Raw genomic sequence first — 24,762 nt, 5'->3', positions numbered from 1 at the left:
TTAAAAATTGAGCTTCAACTTTCTTATTTGTAAAAAATAGAGGAGGGACTGGACCAGATGATCTCTAAGATGTCATCTATCTATAAATCTATGAATCTAAAATATATCTTCAAAGTGTCAAGAAGAGAATTCAGTCTGCCAAACTGGCAAGAATTCTGGATGAAGATACAGTGTTCAGTGGGGTACGATTGGCACAGGACTTTTATAGAAAAAAAGCTTTTAAGTCTCCCTGCGATCTAGGAGTATGAGATAGAAATGCTCCAAAGAATTAAAAAATGGAGAATTGGGAAAATGAAAAGAAAAAGAAAAAAATAAAAAACAACATCTAGAACTGTTGCTCTTCCTAATTATTTCCCATTGCTTCAGCTTTGTAATTAATAAAGCATCTCTAATCAAGTGGACTAACATTGTTCAGGTTCTTTGGAAACTTTCAAGTACAACACAGAATGGTAGCTAGTAGTACTCATAGCTAGCATTCAATGTGTCTGTACTAGAATGTCTTCATTGTTGTTACCATTAATAATAATTAGTTTTATCACCATCATGAATGTAATGAGTTCTGTGATCATTAACAAATTGCAACAAAACCTGGCAATTGTCAATAGCTGGAATCAGTGAAAACAAACCAACAGCTGTGAGTCCAAAGACTTAAATTCTCCAAATGAAGGATTGTGTTCCAAGCTTGTTTCAGACACTGAGCAGAGGAAGCCAGAGTACTCACTTATTTCTCTGTACTTCAGTTTCCTTAACTAAAATTAGGGTCTTAAAACCAGATGACTGCTGAGCTCTCTTCAACCTCTGATAACTGATGCACTTAATTCTCCCTTTTGAGTTAATATTCTTGCTATTACCATTATATAAAAGTGAGAAAGAGAAAGAAAGGAAGGAAGGAAGGAAGGAAGGAAGGAAGGAAGGAAGGAAGGAAGGAAGGAAGGAAGGAAGGAAGGAAGGAAGGAAGGAAGGAAGGAAGGAAGGAAGGAAGAAGGAAGGAAGGAAGAAGAAAGAAAGAAAGAAAGAAAGAAAGAAAGAAAGAAAGAAAGAAAGAAGAAAGAAAGAAAGAAGAAAGAAAGAAGAAAGAAAGAAAGAAAGAAAGAAAGAAAGAAAGAAAGAAAGAAAGAAAGAAAGAAAGAAAGAAAGAAAGAAAGGAAGAAAGAAAGGAAGGAAGAAAGGAAGGAAGAAAGAAAGAAAGAAAAGAAAGAAAGAAAGAAAGAAAGAAAGAAAGAAAGAAAGAAAGAAAGAAAGGAAAGAAAGAAAGAAAGAAAGAAAGAAAGAAAGAAAGAAGAAAGAAAGAAAGAAAGAAAGAAGAAAGAGAAGAAAGAAAGAGAAAGAAAGAAAGAAAGGGAGAGAGAGAGGGAGGGAGGAAGGGAGGGAGGAAGGGAGGGAGGGAGGGAGGGAGGGAGGGAGGGAGGAAGGGGAAAAAAAAGGTGAACAAAGGAAAATCAATGGCTATGCACTTAATCATTACATGAGACCAGCAGATTGACATTTCATTTTCTTGTTACTGTCTTTAAAAACAAGTGTCTTAAAGGACTCCATTGATTTAGATTTAATTTTTTAAAAGTAGCTGTCCTTACTGTAGTCACTGTTCTCGTCCTTGGTTCCATCAATTGTCCCATCTGGGGTGCATCTGCAGGAAATATCCCTGCTGGCTGAATAACCTTGTCACAATTCCTTTCAGCTGGGTTCTGCAAAAACAAAATCAAATTGTTATTCATACTTTTTTAATTAAAATAAAAGATGGTTAAACATGTCCACAAGTTGTCAAAAGGTATCCTGGATAAATTATGCATCCCTTAAGCAGTCTGCCCATAGCACAATTCAAAATGTATTCAGGAGACAGACTATCTAAATAATTTTTTTTCTTCAGAGGGAAAATCATAGTACTTTGTAGCTATCAACCAATATAAATAAATGAAAGCTAATTACTACCCATTGAATAGCTAAGAGAATGCAAAGGAACTTAAAAAACAAAGAAAATAAAAAAACAGATTCTCTCTGTTTTGTCCCTGATGTTGCAGCTCAAAGACTTGGTTTGGATTTCCACTTCCATTTCAGTCATTGAAAGTGATGGGATTCTTCTGCAATCTCTTTTGCTACCATGCTTTGAATACAATGAACAGTGTGCATTGTGCCTGACAATAGAAACTTAATAAAACTTGTTGATGGTTGTTGATTGGGAGTAGATGAGTGGAGTCTGGGTGAGATTTGTTAGAGCCCTGTGCCCATACAACATCACAATAGAGTAACTCAGTGCTGCCAAAAGAGACCACAACCTAATAGCCTTGTCTACCTGAGATATCTAAAGAGTGCTTCAGATGCAAATGATGTGCCTTTGGAAAAGGGACTTCAAGGAAAATTGTGTTTAATTTTAATGGCTGGTACCACTTTATATCCCTAGCATAAAACACTATGTCAAATGCAACACAAATTCTTAATAAATGCTATAAAAGCAAATTTCCCTCCTTTTATGGGAGAACTGAATGTTGCAATAGGCAGAATAGCACGCACATTTAAATAAGATTGCTAGGTTGATTGGTTCAATTTAGCTTTTTTTTTTTTTTTTCTTTTTTTAGAAGGAAGGGTTCTGTGTAAACAGGAATAACAGGAAATATTAATGACACAACAAGAAAATACAAAATATTATTTCATGTAGGAAGTTCACATTAAATTATTCATCAACCAAGGTCTGATATTTGACTATTCCTATGATAGAAAATATAGGGAGAAATGAAGAAATATGTAATGCCTTTTTGGGATAAGATCACTAGCTTGACTCCTATAGCCATGGTGGGTAGAGACATCATTCCAACTGACCTGTTCTCCCAACCCCAATTATGAGTCCAATCTCATTGTTTAGTACACAAACTCGGGGACAAGAAAAAAGAATCCTGCACTTTGATGAACATTCTGGTGACCTTGATTTGCTAAAGGGCCAGCTATGTCAAACATGCTGATAATTTTAGAAGGATTGGAAAAATAAATTGAAACATCAACAACAAGATTATAGGATGATCAATTCTATTCTATCAATTCTATCAATTCGTCAACAATGAGATGATTCAGATCACTCCCAATGACCTTGTGATGAAGAAAGCCATCTATGCCCAGAGAGAGAACTGTGGGAACTGGGTATGGATCACAACATAGAATTTTCACTTCTTTTGTTGTTGGTTGCTTGCATTTTATGTTCTTTCTCATCTTTTTTTTTCTGTTTGATCTGATTTTTCTTGTGCAACAAGATAATTGTATAAATATGTATGTATATATTGGATTTAGCATAATTTATACCATATTTAACATATATTGGATTACCTGCCGTCTAGGGGGAAGTGAGGGAAAGAGAGGGAAAATTGGAACACAAGGTTTTGCAAGGATTAATGTCAAAAATTATCCATCCATACGTTTTCAAAAATAAAAAGCTTTAATAAAAAAAGAAAGGAAAAAGAAGTTGATAAAGTAAAACGGATAGAGACTGATAGTCTATAACCTTCCATGTCATAAACACTGTCAGTCTCAGCAGAATGGAACATAGAACTTGGACCTGCAACCCCAACAAAGAGATGTCCTGCTGAGATATCCTGTCACTCATATCAAAAGCCTGCAATTTCTTGGGGAAAGGGGGGGAGTCATTCCATCAGAACAAAATGAAACCAACTTTCTAATTGTAATATAATTGCCTCAGGCTTGGAAAGGATAGGTGATACTCCATCTAAACCTGACTGACCTACCTTTGAGGCTTGGCCATGCATCTAGTATCTGAAAGGGATTTTGAACCCAGGTGTTCCCACATAAAGTTCAGAATTTAGCTACTCTGCTTCCCATTATCCCATTATAGGCATGAAATAATCATAATAACAGTGAGAATTTGGGGTTATTTTGATTCAAAATGATGTTTTTTTTTAACTCCCCCTCCTTCAAAGTTCCCTATTTTGACTGAAGGTACTCTCATTTCCTAGACATTTCTTTCCAATTCTGTTCCCATACAATCTTTTAAATTTTAAATTCCCCCCCTTTTCTCCAACTCATTAGCTCCCCACCCTATTGAAGCTCTCTTCACCGATCCAATAGACTATTGCAATAATCTCCTAATTGATCTTCAGCTACTAGAGCTTTCACTTCTCTAAACCATCAACAAACCAAAAGATGATTATTAAAGGGCTGTCTCTTAAGCTCCCTTCTTATCTATAGGATAAAGCAGCTGTTCTCTAAATCTAGAATCTCAGACCTCTCATGATTGGCTCTAGCTTTCTCTTACCAGATCCATGACTCCACTTTTATGCATTCCAGTCCCAGTCCAATTAAATGACCATTTAATCTCTGACCTCTGCATTTATCTCCTACTTGTGTTCATTTGCACAAGCCAAGGTTCAATGCATTGAATACAGTCTTTCTTCTCATCTGCTCCCAAGACTCTATATCTTCATTCAAGGCTCAATTTATATGTAATGGCCCCTACATATTTCCACTGCCACTCTTTCTCCAAAACCATAGGTAGCTATTTATTTATATCCCAAAGTTTTATTCTCCTATTAGATGCAATCTTCTTGACTTTGTCCTCAGATCCTCAGCCCAGATCAATGTCTAGGTCAGCTGGAGTCTCTTCTTACATGTCTGTTGAATTTAAGATTTTATTTCCCACCTCATTTAGAAAACTTCTCTTTCAGTGGTTTTCCATACATGGGCAAGGAGTTAAAAAAAAAAAAACCTAAGGATGCTATGGATTTTCCTTCCATTTCAAGAGAAAACATGTTGGGGGAGGGGAGAAAAGAATATTAGGAGAGAATAATGAGACCACTTAAGGGGGGGTAGGGAACGTGAAGAAGTTGCCCAGGCTAGGGATGGGGGTCGGGGCAGCACACAGTCTGTGATTAGCATCATTGAAAAAAAAAAGCACATCACATAGACATGAGGGAGGTCTCCCATGCATCGGAATATGTGGCCTCCCTGTAATATTACAGTATTAAATGGTGTCTGCAAATTCTGTTTGCTTTTCACCAGGCTCACTGTTTTTATCAAAATAGCCTTCCTGTCATAGGAAGCTCTGCCAAGAGAGCTCTGGGAATTGGGGCTGATAACTCCAGTTGATGCTAATGAGAGGTGAGCTCCTAGGTCCCTCGAGTGTCAGAGCTGGAAGAGCCCCCCCCAAAAGTAATTGAGATGATCCAAGATTTTAAAGGCACTCTGCTGTGCTAGTTACAAAGGAACAACTGGACTTTTTGTGTTTGTTCCAGTGATTAAGTGTGCGAATGTGATCCCTTTTTATCAGTCTATAAACATTTGCTACTGAGTGCCAGGCACTGTGCTATCACTAGAATGCAAAAAGAAACAAAATCCATATTCTCCCCTCAAAGTGCTCCCAGTCTAGTAGAGGAAACATAATATAAACAAACTAGTATTCTCCAAACAAGCTATGTACAGGAAAAATGGGAATTAAGTGAAAAAGGGGAAATACTGAAATTAAGAGGATCTGGGAAAGTCTTCCCACAGAAAATGGGATTTTAGTTGGGACTTAAGTAAAGCCAAGAAAGTGATAGGGCAGAGATAAGGAGAAAGTGCATCAGACATGGAGAATAGATGAGAAAAAAAATTCCTGGAGACAAGAGATGGAATGATAAAAATAAATAAACAAACAAACAAACAAACAAATAAATAAATAGATAGATAGGTAGGTAGGTAGATAGATAGATAGATAGATAGATAGATAGATAGATAAATAGATATAAATAAATAAATAAATGGATGGGTGAATAAATGAACAAATAAATAAATGAATGAATAAATAGATGAATGAATAGATGAATGAAATGAACGGATTAAATAAATAAATAAATAAATAAATAAATAAATAAATAAATAAATAAACAAACAAACAGATAAATAAATAAATAAATAAACAAGCGAACAAACAAACAAACAAATAAATAAATAAATGAATGAATGAATGGAATTAAAAAAAAAAAAAAAAAAAAACTGATGTTCTCAGCCTGAGAGGAAGAAGGCTAGAAAGGTAGGAGGGAGGTGAGTTTATGGATGACTTTGAAGGAGAAGCAGAGGATTATTGTTTGTAATACTCCAAGGTGATCGGAAGGCACTAGAGTTGACTGAGTAGAGATGATAAGACCTGGGCTTTAGTAAAATCGGACCCTTCAGTGACTGAATAGAGGATGTATTAAAGCAGAGAGTGGCTTGAGGCAGGCAGAACTCCAGAAGCTATTGAAATAGTCCAGGCGTGAGGAGCCTGCACTAAAATGGGGCAAGTTCAGAGGAGAGAAGGAGGGAGTCAGGAGCGAGAAGTGGAGTCAGAAATGTCATAAAGATGGAATTGACAGATGTTGGCAATAGATTGAATGTAATGGTGAGAGACAGCCAGCGAGGGGTCCAGAATGATAACTAGGTTAGGTTGTGAATCTAAGGGACTGGGAAGATGCTGTTGCTCTTTACAATAATACAGAAGAGAAGACAGAGGAGGTGGGAAGTTTAGGGGTAAAGAGAATGAGTTCTGTTTCGGACATGTTCAGTTTAAGATGTCTGCTGAACACCCAGCTTGAGACAGCTGAAAAGCAGTTGGAAATGCAAAATCAGAGATCAGCAGAGAGACTGAAGCAGGAAAGGTAGGAACAAAAATCCTTAGCAGAGAAAGGATAATGAAATCAGTGGGAGCTGACAAAACCACCAAGTGAACTAGGATGGGGGAGAAGAGGAAAGGCCCAGAACTCTGGGGGACACCCATGATGAACATCAGGTACCATGCATGCATAGTATGTTGTATGAGATAATGCATATATATGTTTGTAACACATGTTGTGTGTGTGTGTATGTGTGTGTGTGTGTAATTGGTGTGCCCATTATATGGTTTGCAAATATGAATACAAATATAAGTAAAAACCAATCTTGTCATTTGAGGCTATAACATAATTTGTTTCAATTCTATACAAGTATTTTTTACAGCGACTAGGATTTTGATGTTTAAAATGCTTATGGTTATATTGATTGATTCAATTCTTAAGAAATCTCTCAGAAAAGACCACAAGCTTGGCCTGTATACCTTGATTTGTGGGGACACTAGCTGGCTACCCAGCCAAGAAGGAAAAGAAAGCCAATGGGGGAGGAGTGCCAGGTGTGGGGAGAAGGGAAGAAAAGACAATTGGTATCCTGCTTCATAGGGTTTGAGGCAAATTGACAATTCATGAGTTGAGATATGGAGGTGGTCAAGCGAGGAAGTTATACTTAGGGGTGAGGAATGGAAGAAGGAGTCTCAAAACAAGTCTTCATTTGGGACATCAAGAGGAAAGAGGCCATAGAGATGACACAAAGAAGAAGAAGGTAGAACAAGCAGGTGGGAACCATGGCATCCAAGGGCTCCGAGTCACAAAAGAGGCTGAAGCTAAAAGGGGCTTACAATTGGCACCTTGCTGCAAGCAGCAATTCCAGAACAAAATCTGGTCTGGGATATTTAGAGTTGGCTGGTTCATATAAACAACAGATTAGAACACAGATATGAAAGCCAATGCCCCCCATATGTAGGGCCATTAAATAAATGTTTGCTGCATTAGAAGAGATCAAGATTCCCATGAAATCACCTGGTGAACACAACCTTTCCTGCATCAAAAGACTTGGCAAGAAAGGGTCCCTGAAGGATTTAGGGCAGAGAAGAAACAAGTCCAGATCTGCCCCAAGTCGTTCAATATTATATATCTTCCACAATGGCTTACTTTTCTGTATTTAACCAATGTGAAATTCTAAAGTCACATTTTTTATTCCTCAACAACAGATGCATATGCTGTGTCCTTCCAGAAGACACCACAGTCAGAAGTCCTGAACAATTTCTGCCTGGCATCTATATTCAACTTGCTCTGGTGGGTCCCAGAAAGCAAAACCTAAAACAGTCAAGGTGGGAGTATTTCAATGAAAACATTTAACCTTAAGGAAAAAGTGGGGAGTGGCCACTGACTGACAAAACTGCCCAATGGGTTCTATTGTCTCCACAGTCAAAAGTAAACTCCTCGGACTTCTAAAGCCCATCACTACCATCTACATACAATTTTTCCAGTCTTTTTCCTTCCTTTCCTACTAATTTCAAACTGGATTTCTTTGCATTTCTCATTCTTGATACACTGTCCTCTTCCTCTATGCTTTTGTAGTGAATGACCTCTAAACCTCCTCACTTCCATTTCTTAAAACCCAGCCTTGATTATAGAATCTACATGAAGGCTGATTTCACCAGTCACTAGGGTCATTTTCCAAATTATCTTGAACTTATTTGGTCAATGAATAAAAAGAGAGAGAGAGAGAGAGAGAGAGAGAGAGAGAGAGAGAGAGAGACAGACAGACAGACAGAGACAGAGAGACAGACAGAGACAGAGAGACAGAGACAGAGAGAGAGACAGAGAGAGACAGAGAGAGAGAGAGAGAGAGAGAGAGAGAGAGAGAGAGAGAGAGAGAGAGAGAGAGAGAAAGACAGAGAGAGAGAGAGAAAGGAGAGAGAGAGAGAGAGAGAGAGAGAGAGAGAGAGAGACAGAGACAGAGAGAGACAGAGAGAGAAAGGAGAGAGAGAGAGAGAGAGAGAGAGAGAGAGAGAAGGAGAGAGAGAGAGGAGAGAGAGAGAGAAGAGACGAGAGAGAGAGAGAGAGTGAATATGGCAATGAACCTGTGGAAAGATCATCTGATTTAGAGTCATTGGACCTAAACTTCTGTCTTTACTACTCATGAGACCATGGGAAGGTGGGTCAGCCTTTGGCCCTCAAATTTTGTAAGTACAATGAGAGTATTGGCTTATATGACCACTAAAGTCCCTTAAAACCTCTAAATCAAGGATTTTACAATTCCTCTAAGAACATCTAAAAGAACAAAGAATTCTATTTAATAACACAGCAATATTGTAAAGATAGTCAGCTTTGGAAGTCTTGGTAAATTTGATGACCACAATATACCACCACATTTCCAATGGAGTCATGAGTAAACTGCTATCCATCTCCACATCAAGAGCTGATGAACTCAAAGTGCAAATTAAAAGCATTTTCCTCCTCCTTCCTTCCTTCCTTCCTTCCTTCTTCCTTCCTTCCTTCCTTCCTTCCTTCCTTCCTTCCTTCCTTCCTTCCTTCCTTTGTCCTTCCTTTTCTTCCTAGGGCACACAAAGCTAATGTAGAAATGTGTTCTGTATGACTACTGCTTATTTATTTTGCAGTTGTGTCCAAATCTTCAAGACCCCATTTGGAATTTTCCTGGGAAAGATCCTGAAATAGTTTAGCATTTCCTTCTCAAATTCATTTTACAGATAAGGAAACTGAGGCAAATAGGGTTAAGTAACTTGCCCAGGGTCCCATAGGTAGTAAGTATCTGAAGTAAGATTTAAACTCACGGAGATGTCTCCTGATTCCAGGCTTGACACTCTATCCATCCTTCACTTGGCTATATGATTATGCATATTTATAATAAGTTTTATTTTCTTGACTTCTTATTGGGAGGAGGAGGTCACAGAAGAAGGGGAGAATGTGCACCAACAACAAAATAACTATGCTTCAAAAAGTTAAAAAAGAAAATTTAAAAGAAAGAAAAAGGAAAGCATAAGGGGATTGAAGAGATTTGGGTGAGAGAAGGTGCAGAACATAATCACTATCTTCCAATAACTGAAAGAGTGAACAAACTAGAAAGCAAAACATGGGTTGATTAGATGAATGTTAAAAAAAAAAAAAAAAAAAACATGAACATTTTAGTTTAATGATAGGAAGAAAAAACTCCCTAACAATTATAGCTCCCTAATGAGGAAAGCACAGCCCAATGTCAACCACGCAATGATTTCAATAAGATGCAGGAAGTCCCCTTGGAAAGATACCAAACTGCTGAGATCTAAAGGGCAGCAATAGGACCCCACTGTTCCAGTGTCAAGGGACTCAAGGAAGCCCCTCCCTCCTTCATGGATACTAGCAATCAATCAAGTGTTTGGGGAAGGAATGCACTGTGCAGAGGAAAAGAGTGTTTTCTGGGAAACTTTGTCTTACCAGAATAAAATATATCAATTCCTTAAGGTAGAGTCAACCACAAGCATTTATTAGGCACCAATGACTCAATCAGACAAACACTAAGAAAGATCACTGGGAACTTAGGGCAATTCAACCTTCTCAGCAATTAAGTGAGGTCCTTGCCTTTGAAGGTAGGCAAGTGGAGACTGGATGGTCTTCTGTCAGAGATGCTACAAGGAGATTTCTTTAGAGAAACAATTGCTGGGTAAGGTTTCTTACTCCTCCAGAAATCTGGAAAGCTATACTAGCCATGCCCTTAAAGAATGACCACTGGGTAACACGTCCTCCTTTCTTTCTTCTCTGGGGAGGTTTCTGACTTCGTTATTGGAAAGCAATTAAAATAAAATGATTTTATTCACCTCTGAGCTCTTGTTGGAACAAAGCAGGTTACTCGATGATTCCAAATATCCAGACATAGCACGCTCCATAAATGCCTTGCATGGCACTGGACAAGATCTGGCTCTTTTGTGATCAATCACTGGCTAATGCACATCCCTTTAGATGAATGTTGCCTGCCAGATGTAAGGTCTCAACCTGCTGAAGCTTGCATGGACTCTTGTAATGTGGAAGCATACCCTTCTGCTTTAAGACATTGCAGAAAGCATCAGGGAAGGTGAGTGGGAGGCAGAATACAGAAGCTATGGCACCGTCACCCTCCATACGGTATGGGTCGGGAAACACCCGCATAAAATAAGTCTGTCTGTTCCTCAGGGAAACACCTGACCTGGCAGCAGGGCTTGTGTGGCTGTCATCATATTTAGGTTTTAGAGAAATGGCAAGGGAGCAGCAGTCTGGCTTCATCCAGTCATGGCCTTTACCTAGAATTCTCTGCAGGCATGTGGGATGGGCCAAAGGAAATGGGGGAAGAAAAGTAGAGGAGAAAAGGGAAAGGAGAGGCAGCCCAGACAAAGATTGGGGAAAGGGAGGAGCTGCATTTTGGGACTGGGCTGCCCAATAGTCGGATCCAACATCCCCTGGGGTTCACCAGATCGGGCTTCCTTTAGTGGTAATACACACTGGGTGTGAAAGTCACCAGGCTTCTTTAGCCAGTGGGAGCCCAAGCTGCCCCTGCATGAGACCAATAGGATTTCTGTAGCTGAAAGCATTGCACCTGCACTTGCCTCCACTCAACCCACTTCACAGAAAACAACCAAAATGCCATGAAAGAGACAGCTAAAGAAGGGCCTGGGGGCCAGCTGATTGTCTTCAGGGGCCCCAGACTTTGTAAGGGGCTTCCCCAGAGTGGCTGAAGCCACAGTTGAGGTATTTTGTGTTATTGCCTTGCCTTTTTAAATTGGAATGCCTCAGGCCACTGCTCTTTTTCCTCTTGAGTTATCTTCTTCATTCACTGCTGCATCAAGCTGATAGCAGCAGCAACGGGACTCAGCAACTCCATTTTTACCAAGCAGGATTCACACTAAATCAAATGACCTTGACAAAAGGCAAGACTTGGCTACCTGCAGCCTCCATCCAGGGAGAGAGAAGCATTGCATTTTGGGGAAGAGTGCTCTCCAGGGACACATTGCCAGCCAAGGGAGGGCAGGCACATAATTCCTGAGGCAAAAAAGCCTGTGGCAGGAGGATGGACCATCCAGGTGCTATTTTCTTCTCAAGGCTAAAGCTTGAGGTCAGTATCCCATAATTCTCCAAGATGGCTAGACCTCCCACAGGCCTCTCCCATTATGCATATACATGCACAGACACAAATCCTCTTGAATAGAAAGGGAAATATATATTCATTAATTTCTCATTGACACTTAATTTTTCCTTCAATCATGAATATAGACCACAAACACAATTCTAAGAAGGGATTGCTAGATGTCAATAGAAACAAAGGAGTTTGCGACAACAAAATCTCTGTACTAGATGGTTTCTTTAAGGCGCTGACAGGTTCTCATCTATCATTCTATAAATTGAATTGAATTGAACTTTAGCATGATAGGTATTGTCTCCATTTTCCTGGGGAGACTGAGGTACTGAGGAATTAAGGACTTTAGTCAAGGTCCACAATCAGTGAGTGTTAAAGCCAAGATATGAAATTAGGACTCAGTTTTTATATAGACTAGTGAGCTAAGGAACATGAAGACATGAATTCTAATGTTGACTCCAGTATTAAACAGCTGCACAAGCTTTGGCAAGTCATTTAATAAATTGAGCCTGTTTCCGCATTTAGGAAGTAAGGGGCTGGATTTCATGGCTTCCAAGGTCCAGCTTTAAATTCATGATCTGACAACTAGAGATGTCAATGGGTGCTAATTCTTGCCCCACATTAAATGAGAAATCCCGGAGAGGAGGGTATAGTTCCATGATAATATTCATGTTAAGAGATGGGTCATGACCAAGAGGCCAATTTGTTTCTCTGACTCCTCACTCTGGGTAGTACCAGAATTTTACTCATTTACTAAACAAGACACAGGGCAAACCCCTTCTTCCTCCTCAAATCATGACCTCAACTTAGCATACCCAAGGCCTCACCAGCTCACTCACTCTCTAAGAGTTCATCCTGCCCCTCTATACTACGGGACCCAAACCCAAACTGAAATGCTCCACATGCATCCTGATGAGGGCAGGGTGAAACATAAACATCATTTTCCTGTGTCTGAAGACTACCCCACTCATAGAAGTTTTGAGAAAGTTGATAGGTTCCCATTTCTAACCTAAGCCCTGAGTTGTGCACTTCATGTAGAGCTCTACATAAACATATATCTCTAAGTCCAGACTTCATGCCCAATTCCTTCTACTGATTTATAATGAATTTTCAGAGCTCTCTCTAGATGGTTACTATGAAACACAATAGATGTGTGTGCTTATAATTGTGACATCTGGGCTAAAAGTCAAGATTTGTGGCTTTCTGGGTGCTTTGGCTTTGGGTAAGTGATGGCCCCTACCTCCTCTGCCCATCAGATTTGGGTAGTACCTGTATTCCAGACTAAGTACAGACTAGGACGTTTCTGAACTTGAATACATCTGCAGAACATTTAGGAGATTGAGGAAGCCGGAGGAGGAAAATTTTTCTTTTATTTTTGGGAGCTCTCATCATCTCTGCTCTGGCAGAGATAGCCACAAACTTCTCCAACTACAGGCCTCTAGAATAATCTAGAAAGTCAATATAAAATAACTTTATATGACCAATCAGCTGAAGAGGAAGAAGAAAAGGTGATATTTAAAATTCTGGGAAATGCTAGACAGTACAGATCTTAGCAGAACATGGGATGATCCAACCAATGGCCCAGAGGAAGCACACACACAGGAAGCACTGTGCATGCAGCGGAAAGATTGTAAAGGACAGAGCTGGGCTTTTTGACTTGTCAAAGAAGTTCACTTCTCTGGACCTCAAATTCCTCATCTGGAAAATGAAGCAAGAAAGTAGGTGGTAGTGGTGGAGGGCAGAAACAGATATTTATCTATAAAACAATTTATCTATAAAACAAGAAAATGCTTAGAGTTAAAAAGGACCATCAAGGCCCATTCTGCATTGTTGTTGTGGCTCAGGGTTATAAAACTAATAAGTGTCTGAGGTTACATTTGAACTCAGGTCTTCCTGATTCCAGGATCTGGGTTCTACCGGCTGGACCATCTAGATGCCTCTATTGTTCTTAATTATTTTGTTCAAAACAGATCTGATGCTATGGAAGCTGGGTGTGGCTGTTTGGAGATAGAAAGACTTGTTTAATATGTAAATCTTTTCCTGGTGCTTGAAATGTCAGGAGATATAAATATACCCCACCCTTGTGTAAGGCTCACGTTTGAAGTCGAAGTTAGAATTCAAGAGCCTTAAAAATGTAGCTATATTATAATAATGAGATCTCCAAGCACTGAAAGAGCTTAGCACATGAAATTTCAATCTTTGGGTCTCTCAAATCCTTTTTCATCAAAAAAAAAAAAAAAAAAGAAAAAGAAAAAGAAAAAAAAGAAAGAAAAAAATAGTTATCCCACTTAAATAATATATTTGTGAAAATTCCAACAAACATAAAGAACACAATGTGATGGAAAAACAATACAAAGAGTGCTTTTCATCTCCTGAAGGGGACTTCCCTATTATGACATTAGGCATTTGTTCATTAGTGAACAACCAGCTAATTAGGGAAAGGTGGAAAAAACAACAACTGTTGTCTGCAGAGCCCAGACTGAATCCAAATAGGCCACAGAGAATTTGTCTAGAGCATTATTTTCAGGACTGTCATAAAGAGCTAATCTTTGACCCAAAGTACCAGAGAAATTCTTAATACAATAAAGCAAGGCTTTCTTCCTTCTCTCTTTTGAAAGGTCAACCTCTGGCAGACCTAGTTCCCCCCACAGCTGCAGAGGAAAGGTAAAATAGTTTCGAATTGGATTTGAGATGGTTGCTTTCCCTGAAGCTGGCTTCCTTCCCATCAGTCTTCACTGCATTCTGCCTTGTTTCTGCATTTCAGAATGCTCTAGTAAGATCAGACATCACTGGCCTCATCTAGTCCAACCCATATGTGAGTTAATGTTCCTTCTGCCATATTCCTAATCCAATCCTACCGAGGCTTGCTAAATGAGACCCTTAAAGGGAAATCATCTAGGGCTGCATAGTTCATAGACTTTTACAAGTTCTTTTTGTCTTCAGTTTAAATCAACCTCCTTCACCATTATTGTTCTGGTTTCCTTTTGAGACTTCATCTGTTATAACAAACTGCTGGCTGATTTATGACCCGAAGATCCATGCATTGCCAAACCATAATTCAAATCACAAAATTTACTTTTCATTAATTTAAATGAACTCCCAATTTAGAAGTATGTGAGATAATTGTGATTCCAAACAAATAAATATATATAGATAAATAAATGAATGAATAAAATTGTCAGACAAATGAATGAATGTGGTTGGAAGGAGGCACTCATATGTGTCTTGTTAGATTGATATATACCTGATTTATTTTGGCTTGTGGTGATGCACTTTAAATAATAAATTCACTATAATATATCAAATATAATTCCGATTTCTTCCCCATTTAAATTTTAGACTAATAAAATATTCTACTGTATACTGCAATGATGAACAAATGGATGTGTTCTAAATATTGTGTATCTCACCTAAATATAAAGGTGAAACTATACATAAAGATATATTATGTACAAATACACCTATGGATGAATCCCTATTTAAATGATAAGGGGACTATAAAGGGGGACTATAAAATATAAAATAGATAATTCTCAATACAGAAAATTGAATAAAAAGTTCATAAACAAGATTATCTACAATTAAAAGAGAAATCACTTATGAGGCAAAAACGTTCTAGTGGGTAAGATACATGGGCCATTATTAAGAATAATATAGTATAAGAATAACATAATATATACCAAGAATAGTATGAATATATAAGAATAAGAGCCATTTTCCAATAGACAAATGGTCAAGTTGTCAACAATACGAGGAGGGAGTTTTCCTAAAAAGGAATGAAAAGTAACATTGAGAAGAAAGCACACGCTAAATTATCCATAATAAGAGAAATACAAATCAGGGAAATTGAAGCCACCATAGTGAACTGAGAACTAGGCTGGAAATCAGGAACACTCATTACCCTGAATTCAAATTTGACTTCAGATATTTACTAGCTAAATAACCCAAGAAAAGCATTTAATCCTGTTGCCCTTAGTTTCCTCGTGCATAAAATGCACTGGAGTTGGAAATGATGAACCACTCCAGGATTTTTATCAAGAAAATCACAAATGGGGTCACAAGTTGCCCAGGAACAATGGAAAATGACTGACCAGAACAATAAATCAAAACAAAGATGAATTCCAACTCATCCAACAAATTGGTAAGTATATCAAAATATGGGAAGAGTGGAGGTTGGAAAGTTTAAGATAGGTATATTGATGAGTTGATAACTATATGGATTTGTGTAGTCATTCTGAAAAATAATTTGGAAAATCAATCAATAAATCAATTAATAAATATTTATTAAACACCTCCTATGTGCCAGGAATGCCCAAATATTTTTAGCAGAATTTTTAAGGAAATAAAGAACCAGAGTCAAAATGAATAACTAATTTGGAGAATGCCTTTTTACTTCACTTCAAGTTCTCAATTAAGTGAAACCATTTTGTTCTCTGATATCATAATAGTTCCCTGGGTCTGTGCTCATACTCCTAGGGGTGACCCCTCAAAAAACAAGACTAGCCACTCACTCATAACTTGTAATCCTGGATGATTACACATGAGAAGCTTTCTGCAGAGTATCATCAGAGTATCCACATAGCACTTGGGCTATGGATGAGTGCACCTCCTTTTCCATTCACATATTTTCCACCAAGATATGTCATTGTATATAGGTCATCATACAATCAAAGAGACTTCCATTATGTGCAGTTTCTACAAACATAATCAGGGTGTACCCTGTTTGTGACTGGGGGGAATCAATTGATACCCCTCTACTATAGCCAGATATTTCACAGCACATTAACAAAGTTATTGTGCAGGGTTTTGTTCTTGAATGCCTTCATTGCAGGGGAACCTACTGCATTCCCAAGCAGCCTATTATATATAGCACGATGGCCATGGATGAGACAGTCAACATGTCAGAATCTTAATTAGGTTCAAATGCAATAAGTGACTCTAATGAACTTTTAATGTTCTATATTCGTGGAGATAGGGAGAGACATACATAATCCAAAATCACAGATTTCCTAAAAAAGCACTAATAGCCAGTTAGCATGTTTTACGATTTTCAATACAATTATCTTAATTATGTTTTAATTCAATCAATATTAAAAGAATTTTGCATAGAAGTTTGCATTTGCCAAGTACAGGCCAACTGGCTGCTACTGGAGGAAATCTGGTTAGGTTTCAACTCTTGTCACAGAGAACTCACAAAGTGTGCATTCAAGAATAACACCAACAATAAAACCTTCTGATGAAGAAAATGATAGAATGAATTGTTTAAGATGCAGGCAACAAAAAGGTGTCAAATGGAAAACAAACAAACAAACAAACAAAAAACAAAGCACTGCCCTTGGTCCAGGCCCTTCTTAACTAACCAATCATAAGCAACTATTAAAGCTGTCTGGGCTCAGTTTCCTGAGCTGTAAAAATGAGGCAGAAGTTGATGGGATCCCACATAACAGTCATCATAATAATTCTCCTTTTTAAAGTTCAGAAAGGTCCATAACTACATCCTCATCCTCCCCAATTGAACTTGTTTTTAGGAAAAAAACTAACTTAATTGTGCTATTTAATTCTTTGCTTTATTTAAGTATTTGCCTGGCAGTTTATTGTTGCTGTTGCTTTTTCTCTACAAGTATAAAACTCATTTACTCTTTCAAGGCTATCCTGATATTTGCAAGCAAACTTGAGAATCCAGGTGCTCTTTATCCATGCTACATCTACTGCCTAGGAAACCCATTTCAATTTGTGAAACTCTAAAACTCTTGTTTTAGATTGTCTAAAACTCATCCCTTTGTCAGCTAGAGGAATGGCCAAATCTAATTTGCTGATGATGTTTTATTTCACTAATGTCCTTTCTTTGATTCTAAGATTTAATTTTAAATTATCTTATTTTTAAAGGGAAAAAAGGGGTAGAAATTATTTCAAAATCATTCAAATTTCAATTAATTTATTTCATTTATATATAAATAATTCTACATTTGTTTAATATTATACATATTATATATATATATATATATATATATATATATATATATATATATAACAAATACTCAGGTCAACATATTGAGAGTTTTTTTTTTTAAATCCTCAGTTGATATGTTTGAAATATATGGCAAATCTATGGTACTTTTCATCCCATTTTTTAAAAAGCCAAGTTAGTTGAAATTGAGAAAAATGTTATTAAAGAAAAGCAAATAAAACTCACTATTGACAAGATTTTGAATAATAATGACAGTTCCCTATTTGTATCAAAATGTATGAGAAATATTCAAAATTGGATCCCTTTTATATGACTCGCTCTAATCCTACAGCAATACAAGGACCATATTCTTAATATGATAATTATGAACAGAATCATATGGAGTGGAAGAAGAATGGTCAAGGCGATGTACTTTTTATATTATGCATTACAATGTTTCATAGATAACTGAGGCGAACAGTCACTAAAACCTTTATCTTTATTTTATTCTTGTCATGAGTTTAGCATACTTGGTATGATAGAATTAACTCAATGTAACACATTTAGCAATGTGCTATTTTAAATAAGCACCAGAAGGAAAGGGATTTCTGGATTTTCAGTGTGTTGAAAATTAGGGTTAAGATTGAGAGGAGAAAGAGAGACAGAGAGAGAGAGAGAGACAGACAGAGAGAGAGAGAGAGAGAGACAGACAGAGAGAGAGAGAGAGAGAGAGAGAGAGAATAAGAAAGAAGGAGAAGAATAAGAACAAGAATGAGAAGAAGAAAAAAGTAAAAGAAGAAGGATAAGGAGGAGAAAAAGAAGGAGAAGGAGAGGGGGAAGGAGGGGAAGAAAGAAAGAAGCAAAAAGTCTTTCAATGAACTTACATTCTATTGCATCAAATTAGGTTTTTTTAATATTTAATATAGAAATGTGTCCTAATAATGTGGATTAAGGTCCCTTTCACTTTTTATTTCAAGCTGAGGGGTTCAAGTACATCATATTCCAGAGAACCTCCTTCCATAAGGGCCAAGACATTCTATTCCTGGATGTACTGGCACATTAAGCTGGAAATATTTTGCATAGCATGCTCTCTATACAAAATAGCCATTCAACACTGTTGGTTGATGATGATGGAGGAAAATAGCTTGGGTTTATGGAAGGCTGTGAATGCCAGCCAAATGTATATCCCAAAATAGCTGGTGGGCCAAATGCCTAGGACCTCAACCAACCTTAAAAGAGGCAAGGAGATCTGTAATCTACCTTCATTGTCGTGATTCTTTTTTTAAAGGAAAGTGAGGAATCTTGATGCCTTTTAAAGAAAAGTTGACACTTTTAGGTAGAACTAGCTAATTGGGCACATCAGCATAACTGAAATGGCAAGAGAATATCTGGAGTTGAATCAATCTTCCAACATTATTGTTTGTTAGGTAGGGACTAGAAGAGCTATGTTTGGCTGCACTGATTTCCACATTCTCTTCCTTCTGGCACCTAGAATGGGGACCAGCACAGAACAGGTTGTAGATTGTGTCTAAATGCACAGGGACCATGATGCAGTTGATCACATCCGTTCCCCATTACAACTAAGTGTTTCTTCTAGTAGAAAGGCAAAAAAAGGGCTACATCAATGGAATGCCAATGTCAGTGTAGGGGAGGGGAGACTTCAAAAGAGACCTGAAATCCAATTTTCTCTCCATAACTGACAGGGGGAAAGGGTCCTCATTTCTCTGAGTCCAAGTTTCTTTATCTGTAAAAAATGGGAAGAATCACACCTTTGAGGGCCTTCCTCCAAGTGTTTTTGTTTTTGTTTTTCTCTGAGAATCAAATAAGACATTGATGGATTAGAAGTTCCTTGAAGGCAAGAGTTTTATTTTTCATTGTTTTTGCTTTCTTTAGCCCAATGTTTAGAATATGGTAAATACTTGTAAATATTGTTGTTTGAATACACATACACATGCATACAGGCGCAGGCAAAAAAAATACATACATAGATATATATATGTCTATATCTATATCTAGATATATAGATATGGATATAGACATATATGTATATATATATATATATATGTATATATGTATATATGTGTATATATATAAAACAAAAAATCAGCTACAAAGTTTATGTTTGGTATTGGAATTTTCTCCCTTTGAGTATCAGTTTCCTTATCTGCCTAAATGAAGGATTTAATTTAACAAGAAGGTGTCAAATTCTTGGACTGTAAAACTCCTGAGAGCAGCTCAAACCAGATTAAAATGGAATTGGGAAATGTTTAATAATTTTTTTAAAAAAAATACACACACACACACACACACACACACACACACACACACACACACACACACATTCTTCCTCCTTTATGGAAGTTAGGAAGTAACCCTCCATACCTGACATTTCTTTGCATCTGCTGCCTTGCCTGCTTATAATTCCATGGAACAAAATGCAGCCCAGTCCCTCTCCTTCCTCTCCTCTCCCCAACAGGCACTTCTAAACTTTGTCATGCTGCTAATCCAAGCATTGACTGGCTCTCCATCCCTTAGCCTCTTCTAATTAATTGGAAGGTTGCAGGGCAGAGTACCAAACTCATCTTAATGCTTTCCTTTACAGAGGGACAGAAACTGAACTCTCAGTTCTCTCCACTTTGTATCTATTGCCCTGGGTAATTTCAATTAAATGGAACAAGATGCCCCCAGGAAAGGTACCCACTGATGTCACATGCCCTCTCCCTTTCCTGCCTTTTTTTGTTGCTGTCTCCCCCTATTAGACTGTAAGTTCCTTGAGATTAAGAGACTGTCTGACATTTAATACATATGTATTGGATTTTGAATTGAGTTTTGCTGAGTCAATGTGCTGTATTTCTTTTTCAGTTTGGCACTGCTGGCCTATATGTCTAAATTACCTTTACTATTAAATTCTCAGACAAGGGTCAGATTTCCAGTCTCTCGGTCAGGGCAGAAGGCCTTGATTTTCCCTACCAGCAAGCCTATGCAAAGCCTAAAGTGTGGAGCTGGCCCAGAAGTCCGGTGGAATACTTGGCCCATTTTAACATCTAGAGCAGCTTCATGAAGCTCAAAAACAATAATTTTTTGGTTGAGTACCAGGCACGCGGAGGAAAAATCTAATGGACAGTTTCATTTCCAGAGTGGGCATATATATTTGAGAGGCCTCCTAGCCAGGATAAACCCTGCCTTTGTACTGGATACTTGGGGAGGGAGGAAAGGACATGAAAATAAATATAAAATCCTATATATTATCCATCCATTCTGGAGAGCAATTTGGAGCTATACTCCAAGGACTATCAAACTCTGCCTACCCTTTGACCCAGAAGTGTCACTGCTGGGTCTGTATCCCAAGGAAATCATAAAGGAGGGAAAAGGACCCACATGTTCAAAAATATAGCAGCTCTATTTGTGGTGGCAAAGAACTAGAAAATGAGTGGATGCCCATCAATGGCTGAATAAGTGATGGTACATGAAAGTAATGGAATATTATTGCTCTATAAAAATGATGAAGAAGCTGATTTTAGAAAGGCCTGGAAAGATTTATAGGAACTGATGCTGAGTGAAACAAGCAGAACTAGGAATATATTGTACATAGTATCAGCAAGATCAACTATGAAAGATTTGGTTTCCCAGCCATTCAATGGTACAAGGCAATCCTAATAAACTTTGGATGGGAAATGCCATCTACATATAGAGAGAAAACTATGGAAACTGATCGTAAATGTTGCTATGTTCACTTTTTTTCTTTTACTTTTGTTTGTTTTTCTTGTGTTTTTTCCTTTTGTTCTGATTTTCTCTCTTAACATGATACCTAAATATGTATTAAAAATTAATGTACATGTATGGTCACAAAAAATAAAACAATAAAAAAAGGAAAAAAATCTTAGTCATTCTAAAAACATCCATTTCACCAGTACAGAATGACGGAGGTGAGCTAGACAGAAGTTCATCTGGAAAAAATAAAAAAGCAAAATATCCATGTGTTTTAAGAGACCATAAATTCACAAAAGTCAAACAACGGGGGAGGAACACTAATGCCAAGTTCAGCTTAATTAACAGTCACGATGTACAGAATTTGAGATCCACGTCCCACTTCACTCTACCCTGACTAGACTACAGTTGGAACACCATGTTCTGTTCTGTGTAGCATAATTTAAGAACAACAATAAATATGATCTAGTGGCTAATCAGGAGGATCTGAGTTCAAATTCTGTGCCTGACACTCACTAGCTTTTCTTCATTAGTCTTTCATCATCACAACTCAAGATCACTGGAGATAATTATCTTTGGAGGATCAAGGAAGGGGATGAATTTGACTTTTACCTACTTGGGCTGTGTACTTTCCCACAATTTCCTCTGTTGAGGTTTCCTGCAGCTTTTTTTCAGAAAGTGGGCATCCTGTCCTATAACATACCACCACCCACATGCTAGAAAAGCCTCTAAGTTCCATGTGGTTCAGTCAGTTCCCTTAGGATGTGTTCACTGAACTGATTTAAGATTTATGTTCATATATGGAGTTCTCACACAGAGCCTTCTCTATGCTACGGAAATTGTAACTCAGTTAGGCATTTCCATATTAATTACCTGGAAACCACCCAGGGATAGGTAACCAGATTGAGGGGAGGGCTTTGGGACTGGACAAAAGAGGATGAGCTGAATGTAGGATTATTTATCCAGGAAAAGAGAAAAAAATGGAGGGACACAATAGGTGTCTTCAAAGTGGAACGGCTTTCCTGCAGAAGGGGAATCTAGATCTGTTCTTTTTGACCCCAGAAAACAGAATAAGTAGATTTTCAAGGAAAGTACAAAGGAACAAATTTAAACTTAATAAAATTTAAAGAAAAGGAAGCAAAAGTAAAATAAATTGAAACCAAAAACTCTCTTTTTAAATACGTGAACTAACCAAAAACTGAATGGGCTACCTCAAAAAACAAGGAGTAGGGGCAGCTAGGTGGTACAGTGGATAGAGCACCAGCCTTGAATTCAGGAGGACCCGAGTTCAAATTTGATCTCAGACACTTAACACTTCCTAGCTGTGTGACCCTGGACAAGTCACTTAACTCCAGCCTCAGGGGGGGGGGAAAAACAGGAAGTAATTCCATATGTACATCACCAAAAAAAAAATTCTTAATATGTTATAGAGGGGAATCTGATTGTCTCTGAAGTCCCTTGAAATTATAAGTCAATGACGTTTGCTTATACCTGGTACCGCTTAAGGGCATTTGGCCATGAAGATGTAAGACAATCAGGAAGGCAAAATGACTTGATTCTTCAGTAGCCAGGCATTAATTCTGGAAAATGAATCCCCCATCAAACAAACCAGATTGAGAATGAATTTCTAACCAAGTCAAGACTCTTTCACATCACCATAGGTGCCGGGACACCACAAAGGACTCATTTTGAGAAACACAACGACCAAGTCTCTTTTTAAAGTAATTTTCTCCTTATTGTTCCTTTTAGAAAGAGGGTGGAGAAGGAGGAGGTAGGCTGCTCAGGAAACTTGAGCTGCAGCATGTGGGAGGTGGCATGGGAATGTACAAGATGCCAACTCACTTCCTGAGGAAAGCCGCAGAAAACTCCAACACAGCCGACTGTGGAAAGGGCCAAAAGGGAGTTGACCCCCTCCCCTGACCCACGGAGGATCATCACCTCCAGTGACCTTGAGTTATGATAATGAAAGACCAATGAAGAAAGCCCCTGTCATTCTACCAAGTTCTAAGATTCAGAACTATTACCACAGTTTTCTGTCTCCCCACAGCCATTTCCCACTTGTTCCCTAAAATGGATTGCTTGTTTTAGCAAAAATAATGAATGTAGCCCAGGTAAGAGGTTTTTTGAAGAGAGGCGGATTTGTGGATGACTATGGTCCTGCAATCTTCCCTATCTCATGTGAAACTAGCCTGACTAAACCTAATCAAGGAGAATCTGGTTTGGCTGCCAGGAGTTTGTTGTCATTGTTGTTGTTGTTGTGTTGTGTTGTGTTGTGTTGTTTGTTTGTTTGCTTTGGAATCCTTCTTTTGGGGAACCACCTGATTTTTTTGTCCCTGATGTTCAATAATAGTGTTATTTAATCCAGGCTACTTGTGGAGTCCCTGGTAACAGCTGTGACCAGTAACATCTTCTGAAGTTGAAAATCCAAAGGCAATTTTTATATTACTATTGGAAATAAACAGGTCTCTTCTTTCAAACAAAACAAAAATGAGTTAAAAAACCATCAGCATTCCCATTTCCCTTTTTCACCCCTTTCCAATATCTCTTTTAAATTTAGGTTTCAGCAAGTCCACAATAATTATCAGTATTTAATTGAGTAAAATATTTCAATTAGGTTCATTCATTAATCATTCCTTTATTAATTACCTATTCTTTTCCTGATACTGTTTTAGAAAATTTATTAGTCTGGATTAAAAGACAGAAACTCAACATTCCCTACCTTCAAGTAGCTTTTATCTACTTGGAGGAAAACTACAGGTACACAGAAAAGCAAATCCAAAGACATTCTTAAAGTCAACACGAAGGAGTTTTTTTTAGGATGGGAGAAGGAACTAGCAATGGGGCGGGCTGGGGGGAGACAAACAATGTGACTGAGCTTTGAAGAAAGCTTTTCTCACCGAAAGAAAGCATAGAGAGAAAATAGGGAAGGGTAAAGGACTAGATACTGGCCAAGCCCAATATAATGTAACATAACACTAATATTAGATAATAAAAGTGAGGAAATAAGGATGATTATTGATCAAATGAGATTGAGGCAATACCAGAAAAGGAAGTGAGAAACAGGAAATCAGGAACTGGAGAGGGTCAATGGTGTCAAATACTAAAAAAAAACAAAAATGGGTTCTGAGAAAGGATTTGGAAATTAAAAGATCAATGATAACCTTGTAAAGAACAGTTACAACTGACAAGGGCAAAAGCCAGCTTGAAATAGATTTAAAAATTAATGGGAGGTAAGAATGCAAGACAGGTATTTCAAGTATTTTTTTTACCGCAGTTTGGGGAGCATTGTAACCACCCCCAGGACACCTAATGAATTGCTTGGTGGGTGGGATCTCTGGGCTTCTATCAGGTCCCTGTGAAGAAAGCCTATGAAGTATTGTGACTGAAGAGGTGCCTATGAACCTGGTAGAGTTGGACAAAGTCTCATCTTCAACATATAT

At 37.9% G+C, this 24,762-nt stretch overlaps 1 protein-coding gene across 1 annotated transcript in view; it reads right to left on the bottom strand.

Moving 5' to 3' along the window:
* FGF12 (fibroblast growth factor 12) overlaps window positions 1-24,762 on the bottom strand; it is a 212,827-nt gene that overhangs the window by 174,271 nt on the left and 13,794 nt on the right. Inside the window, 2 exon segments of the mRNA XM_074297863.1 lie at window positions 1,575-1,620; window positions 1,622-1,685. Coding sequence (XP_074153964.1) covers window positions 1,575-1,620; window positions 1,622-1,685 — 110 coding nt within the window.

Source organism: Sminthopsis crassicaudata, chromosome 3 (genome assembly GCF_048593235.1).
Source record: "Sminthopsis crassicaudata isolate SCR6 chromosome 3, ASM4859323v1, whole genome shotgun sequence".
NCBI lineage: Eukaryota > Metazoa > Chordata > Mammalia > Dasyuromorphia > Dasyuridae > Sminthopsis > Sminthopsis crassicaudata.
Note: the sequence above shows the minus strand (reverse complement) of the source record. Positions and strands in the feature narration are given on the sequence as shown.